This window comes from Hoplias malabaricus, chromosome 18 (assembly GCF_029633855.1).
Source record: "Hoplias malabaricus isolate fHopMal1 chromosome 18, fHopMal1.hap1, whole genome shotgun sequence".
Lineage (NCBI taxonomy): Eukaryota > Metazoa > Chordata > Actinopteri > Characiformes > Erythrinidae > Hoplias > Hoplias malabaricus.
The window spans coordinates 783,632-791,131 of NC_089817.1; the positions used below are offsets into that span (position 1 = coordinate 783,632).

At 46.8% G+C, this 7,500-nt stretch overlaps 1 protein-coding gene across 2 annotated transcripts in view; it reads left to right on the plus strand.

Moving 5' to 3' along the window:
• Positions 1-6,524, plus strand: part of kcnn2 (potassium calcium-activated channel subfamily N member 2) — a 51,337-nt gene extending 44,813 nt beyond the window's left edge. For both annotated transcript variants that reach the window (XM_066651101.1, XM_066651100.1), the window contains one exon: positions 5,407-6,524. In XM_066651101.1, coding sequence (XP_066507198.1) covers positions 5,407-5,667 — 261 coding nt within the window. In that variant the 3' untranslated portion in view covers positions 5,668-6,524. The remainder of the gene's footprint in view (positions 1-5,406) is intronic.
• Positions 6,525-7,500: the final 976 nt, after the last annotated feature.

The following is a 7,500-nucleotide window of genomic DNA, read 5'->3' on the forward strand; positions in this document are numbered from 1 at the left end:
TCCTAATTAAAGGTACAGTATACGAACCCTTGAGGGTATCACCACAGTTAGAGTTTGTCTGACAGTGCAGCACATGCACACCCATGCTACATCCTGTGACACGACGATTATCAAAACACTGTCCTCTCTCTAAAACTTGGGTTGATTAGTTGGTTAGTTAAAGGTCCCATATAGTGCTAAATGTCGTTTCTTTTTTAAAATAAAACTCGACATTTCGAAATATGTCATGATCCATTTTAAATACTGAAACTAAGCCCTCAAATAATGGTGTCTTTGAAGAGTCTCGTAGTTGTGATGTCATAACCATGAACACATTAACACTGGCCCTACTGATTGTGTTGTTAATCCCACCTTGACGTCTAAAAGGACATAAAAATCTTAAAAGATTCTTCCACATTTCGAGTTGGACAAAGCACAGCTCAGAGACAACCAATCAGAGCCCATCTTATTTACACCACAGTGCAGACCTCTTCAGTTATTGCAATTCCAGTCAATTACATACAAAATTAGACATTTCCTGCAGGAGATATTTCCAAATAAGTGCTACACTCACACACCACAGCTGCCGTGCTTTTTTTAAATTGTGCCTCCAAATTTGATAAAGGATGTATTTCTGAGGATTATAATATGATTAAAAGTCACAGCAGCCTGGTGTCTCCAGTAAAACTGTCTCCATCAGAAGAATGTAAGTCTTCACAGGAGATACTCAAGCTCCACTCGCTGTGTGTGTCCATCCCTCCACTGTGAGGAGAGTAACTCTGCACCATGGGTCTGAAATAATGTGGAGCTGGAGAGAAGAAACTAGCACTGAGAACAGGAAATAGACAGAAAAGAAGAAAATGTATTCATTTGTTCATCTTCTGTAAGCACTTCACCCTGATTAGGGATCGGGTCTGGAGCCCACCCAGAATCACTGGACACAAGGCAGGAACACACCCTGGAGGAGACCAGCTTATCACACGGCAACTGTCTACGGGTGTGAGTTTGTGACTGGGTGAGTGTGTGAGTGACTGGGTGAGTGTGTGAGTGACTGGGTGAGTGCGTGAGTGACTGGGTGAGTGTGTGACTGGGTGAGTGTGTGAGTGACTGGGTGAGTGTGTGACTGGGTGAGTGTATGAGTGACTGGGTGAGTGCGTGAGTGACTGGGTGGGTGCGTGAGGGACTGGGTGAGTGCGTGAGTGACTGGGTGAGTTTGTGAGTGACTGGGTGAGTGTGTGACTGGGTGAGTGTATGAGTGAGTGCGTGAGTGACTGGGTGGGTGCGTGAGGGACTGGGTGAGTGCGTGAGTGACTGGGTGAGTGTGTGAGTGACTGGGTGAGTGTGTGAGTGACTGGGTGAGCGCGTGAGTGACTGGGTGATCGTGTGAGTGACTGGGTGAGTGTGTGTGAGTGACTGGGTGATCGTGTGAGTGACTGGGTGAGTGTGTGTGAGTGACTGGGTGAGCGTGTGTGAGTGACTGGGTGAGTGTGTGAGTGACTGGGTGAGCGTGTGAGTGACTGGGTGAGTGCGTGAGTGACTGGGTGAGCGTGTGAGTGACTGGGTGAGTGTGTGTGAGTGACTGGGTGAGTGTGTGAGTGACGGGGTGAGTGTGTGAGTGACTGGGTGAGTGTGTGAGTGACTGGGTGAGTGCGTGAGTGACTGGGTGATCGTGTGAGTGACTGGGTGAGTGTGTGTGAGTGACTGGGTGAGCGTGTGTGAGTGACTGGGTGAGTGTGTGAGTGACTGGGTGAGCGTGTGAGTGACTGGGTGAGTGCGTGAGTGACTGGGTGAGCGTGTGAGTGACTGGGTGAGTGTGTGTGAGTGACTGGGTGAGTGTGTGAGTGACGGGGTGAGTGTGTGAGTGACTGGGTGAGTGTGTGAGTGACTGGGTGAGTGTGCGAGTGATTGGGTGAGCGTGTGAGTGACTGGGTGAGTGTGTGTGAGTGACTGGGTGAGTGTGTGAGTGACTGGGTGAGCGTGTGAGTGACTGGGTGAGTGTGTGACACTGTCCACAGGTGTGAGTGTGTGAGTGACTGGGTGAGTGTGTGACACCCTGTGTTTTACTGGTGCCCTATGCAGGGTGTATTGCACCAAATAATTCTGGGTGGGCTCTGGACTCACAATGACCCCAAGGATGAAGGTGAATGAATGATTCTTAATGAGTTCATATCCATGCATTTTTCTTATAAAGTGTAATGGCACATTAACAACAACATGTTTATTCCTCATATGTGGCATAGAGAGAGAGAGGGAGGTTGGACCATTGACCATTTTTGCACTAATGCTTTCAGTAATTAAAAAGGCGATGCATAAACATTAACATTAAAATATTTAGTAAAACGTAGAATATAAATCTTTTGAAGCAGCGGAGCCTCATCCTGGGTCTTTGCTGTGAGAGATCTCAGGAAACCAGCCACACTGACTCCGCATAAAAACCCACAGCATCCTGGGAATGGAGACGCTGCGGGAGGTTATGAACCAGCTCAAACAGCCCCTCCTCCTACTTACTCCCTCTCTCTCTCTCTCTCTCTCACCCAGCCCCCCGCCCTCGTTAATGGAGAGAGAGGGACAATGGAGGGTGACATTGAGGAAGAAGGAAGCGATTCGTGACTCTGACTCTTTTGCGCCCTCTTTTGTCTTCTCTGTAATTGCTTCTCTCTCTCTCTCTCTCTCTCTCCCTCTCTCTTCCTCTCTCTCCCTCTCTCTCTCTCTCTCTCTCTCTCTCTCTCTTCCTCTCTCTCTCTCCAAGGCAGATACACTATTAATCCTAGCAGCAGATGCTTCCAGAGCCTTGTATAATGAAGCCTGAAATAACTCGGACAGCTGCGCAACTACTGCCTCCTTGGCCAAGAGCTGTGTTCCTCAGTTTCCCCCTCTGTGTTTTCCACTTTTTTTTTTATTGTCAGCAGGACAAGACTTTCCTCGTGTCCTTGCGCTTAAGAAGTCCACAGATAAATGTGTTTCACAAGAGGTTTAGAGCAGCTCTGGAGGTGGTAAGAAGGTGCAGATTATTTTAACTCAGGGGTTATAACGCTCATACTCAAACAGGCAGAGGGTAACGCACCAGCGGTCCGTTACAAACCAAACAAATCCCATTTCAGAAATCCAAATGTTCCCACAGTTGAACACAGTTCTGTTTCTTAATGAAGCGTCTGTGACCCGCTTTGGTCCAAACCCCACGAGCCCCACAGCAGTGTTCTCCCCCTGTGTAAACAGCCCCTGTTCAGAACGCCCGCTTTCAGCACCTGTTCCTTTAAATGATAATGAGCCGCTCGCTGTTCACCCCGACCCCGAGCGCACAGCAGTTTTTTGTTTTGTTTTGTTTTGGGGTTTTTTTGCAGTTTTTGCTGGTTTCTCTTATCTCTCCACCCTTGTTTTCTCTATTTTAGCTCTTGTTTTTCACATTTATGCTCACTTCTCTTTCTCTGCCCTGATTTCTCCTTTTCAACGTGGTTCTCTTATATTTTCAACTTTATATTCTCAGTTTTCACTCAGTTCTATTATTTCTCCACTCCACTGTTTTGGCTCGGCGTGTCTACCACAGTTTGGCAATGTCTGCGCGAATGTAAATCTCAGGATGAAATTAGACCAGCAGTTGTTGTTATTCTGTCACAGTCGTCTCACAAGGACCCATTATATTGCACCAGTTTACAGCCGTGATGCAACGGACTGAAACACCTCAAAGTGGCGCCTGTTTTCGAGCGCTGTGTCCGTGAATTCAGAACCGGGACAGGTCCCGCCCTGATGTCTGGATCCAGTGTGAATTTACTGGAATAAAGTGGATATCTCCCAGTTATTTTGATCATACGTTTGATGAGAAAGGACAGATTTCACCTCTCAGGTCGTCAGTTTGTGTAAAAACACAGATACTGCTCTAAAATAGCGTCAGCTTCTGCTAGCTCCTCTATGGGAGTTTACATACTATGTAAACACCAAGGACTAACCAATGGGAGAGAAGCTTGGACATATCCACCAAGATACAACAGAGAAAAAAATCCTGTTTTTTCCATTGTCCATTGGTCAATTCAAGAATTTAAACCTGACGTTACTCTGAAATGGAAGTGAATTAAAAAAACAGATCTATACTCTCTCCGAAGGCTAATTCTGGTTGTTTATGAGTCTCAGGGGGACCCTAGAGTGCCGTTGAATACCTCTGTCTGACGAAGTACGTCCCAAAGAGAAAGGTCTTAAATCTGAGCTTGTCATGTTATTGAACGCCCTGGAGTAAAAACAACTGGGCAGATCCCACACACACACACACACACACACTCAGTGGAGTGTTTCTCTGAGAGTTCACAGCTGATGAAGCTGTTCTGGAGAAAATCAGCTTAAAAACAGCGCCTCTTTCCAGCGCTGCATTATTTACAGCTTTAAGCTCCGCTCCGAGACGACCCTCGCTCTCTGCGTCCCTTTGTTTTTGTTCCTTCTGATTTTAAAGTAGTTTAGCTGAGCTCAGGTGATATAACAGCTGTTAGCCTCAGCAAAAACCACAGAGAAGCACTCTTCCTGGGCCTGCTTTAGTCCACTCTTTCCTCCATTAGAGCAGAGTAACTGAGGGCAGCAGTCTGTCACACAAAGTAAATAAAAAATACAGAAACTCTCATGTGTGCACTTTGCTTTCGTGCTTTGTCTTTACTTTTACACTACTTCACCTTAACATTTCAAAGCTGAAGTTGTCTTATGATATTGCTGTTGTTTTTCTTGCACAACACAGAGCCAGGCCCCCGGACTCTTCTAAATCTCCTAAAATGGAAAGTGGGAACTCCTGGCAGAAAGAAACTCCAGCCTGGAGGAACAGGGCACCCTGAGAGGGGCTTCTTTAGCCTGTGGGATCCGAAGGCAATACACAATGTACGATACACAATGTACAAACTAGGTTTAGAGCGCCCCCGGTGCCCAGTTTGTTTACCACCTGATGAAAGCTGTCTCTCCAGATTGAAGCGTCCCCCGCTTAAGGGTAATGCCCCCAGTTGCTGCAGGCTGGAGTGGAGTTTCTTGGAGTCTCAGAGTTCCTTGGAGTCCTCGGGGCTGTGGTAGCTCAAGCAGAACAGTGTTACCTCTGTGGCTTAAATATGACACTCAGGAATATTCATTTTACGCTTTTAAAGGTTCACTGGCCTGTGTTCTTTATAGTGACCCTCTCTCTCTCCTCTCTTTTCTCCTGCGATGGTTTTGACTGGATTTATTTTTATTTGAAAGTTGTTTTTCCTTTAAATCTCACAGACTTTTTAATAAAACACTGAGAGACTTTTAAATTGAAATCTCCCCCTGTATTGCCGGGTTTACCTCTTTAATGGACTATGTCTGTTTAATTTTATTATTGAACACTCCTGCTGTTCCACTGCCCCATGCCCTGTTACTGACCCCCGCTTCTTTCCTCTCCTCCCCTCCCTCTCTCCCTCTCCTGCCCCGTGGCTTTAACCTCAGACTCAGAACATCATGTACGACCTGATCTCAGACCTAAACGAGCGAGGCGAGGACACGGAGAAGCGGATCGCGGTTCTGGAGACCAAGCTGGAGACTCTGCTGAGCAACCTGCAGGCTCTGCCGGGCCTCATCAGTCAGCTCATCAGCCAGCAGCACCGGGACTTCCTGGAGGTCCAGCTGCAGCCGTACGAGCGCTCGCAGTCCGTCTCCCGCCGCCGCTCGTCCTCCACAGCGCCCCCAACCTCCTCGGAGAGCAGCTAGAGGCCGGGCGGCACTACCGCCCCCATGCTTCACACTTCTGCAAAAAGCCTTACGGTGTCAACCGCGCGTTGTCTACTAACGGGACCCGGGTTCCTGTAAAGCTGCTTTGTGAAAAGCACTATACAAATGAAATTGAGTCAACCCAGGGCGGATAAAACAGCACGAAGAAACGGTGTGAAACTCTTCCTCATAGTTTTTTTATTTTTACCTCAGAAACAACAACGACGTCAGCTCTTCTCTGCTGACAGGTTCACGGAGAAGATGGGGCTATGGCAAGAGTCACCACCTCCTCTATGGCACAAAATAATACTGTGCCAGAATAGTGCTTCCTAATGGATATCCTCCTGCTCTCTCTTCCACAGCTTTCACAAACGGCGCTGACTCCTTCCTTCAACCAGCAGGTGTTCCGGTTTTCTCTCTCGGTTTTTGTTTCTTAGTTTGTTAATTGTTTTGTTATTTTTTGGGGGGAAATAATGGAGTGTGTCTGAAGCCATGAGTAAATGAGGATAAATGAGGATTAAACCAGCTGCTGACCCACAGAGTAACTATACGGACACCTATAACTAAGTATGTATCCTTTTAGGTTAGAAAACAGCGTAATAAACGATAGAGTTCTCCCTGAAAGCCCCCTCAGAGATGATTATTCATTTTTAGGTTTTTGTTTCGGGGCCATATTGCGAAACAATTTAATGAATGCATCCAAAGCTATACTTGCACTTTTATGCACTTCAATACTGACTGATATGATAGAAATTTGTGTTGCTCATTTAAATAAAAGTAAACAAAAGAAAAAAACACCTTTAGTCATTAGATAATGGCCAGAATGTACAAGGCTAAGAGCAGGATAGTGGAGTAAATGCCCGTATAATCTCAGAATAAGGGACCTCAACCTGAAACTGTGCTTACTCATAGATATTAGACTGCTACTATTACTGCTGCTTCATCCTCAAACACGCTCTGTCCTTAAAGGGAGAATTCCACAGATATTTTGACTAAAATCTCTGCATTAATCCACTGTTGAGATGTAAATAAAGTTATTGAAAGTGGTGTGGTGTGAAAGAGTTAGTGTAGAGAAGCAGATTTCTGCACAGCGCTGGAGACAGGAAAAATAAAACATGATTGTCTTTTTATCACTGCACACAATAAAAAATTTGGATTCCACATTTAAATGAACACTCTCTCTCTATCTCTCTCTCTCTCTCTCTCTCTCTCTCTCTCTCTATCACACACACACACACATGCAATGCTGGGCAGCGAACCCAGCACCCAAGGTGCAGTTGGGGGTTTGGTGCCTAGCTGAAAGGCACTCCACTCTAGCACCGTTTCTTCACTCCGCCTCCCTCAATTGTTCCTGCTGGTCCAGGGGATAGAACCCACAACCTTCTGGTTATTCTCTAACCTTTAGTCTGTGGCTGTCTCCAATCAGGCATCTCTATATCTACAACACAAATGCAATATTTACCAGGTATTTACTGGCGCAGCAGGTAGTGTCTCTGTCACAGCTCCTGGGTCCTGGAAGTTGTGGGTTCGAGTCCCGCTCCGGGTGACTGTCTGTGAGGAGTGTGGTGTGTTCTCCCTGTGTCTGTGTGGGTTTCCTCCGGGTGACTGTCTGTGAGGAGTGTGGTGTGTTCTCTCTGTGTCTGCGTGGGTTTCCTCCGGGTGACTGTCTGTGAGGAGTGTGGTGTGTTCTCTCTGTGTCTGCGTGGGTTTCCTCCGGGTGACTGTCTGTGAGGAGTGTGGTGTGTTCTCTCTGTGTCTGCGTGGGTTTCCTCCGGGTGACTGTCTGTGAGGAGAGTGGTGTGTTCTCCCTGTGTCTTCAGACGTCTGGTTCCA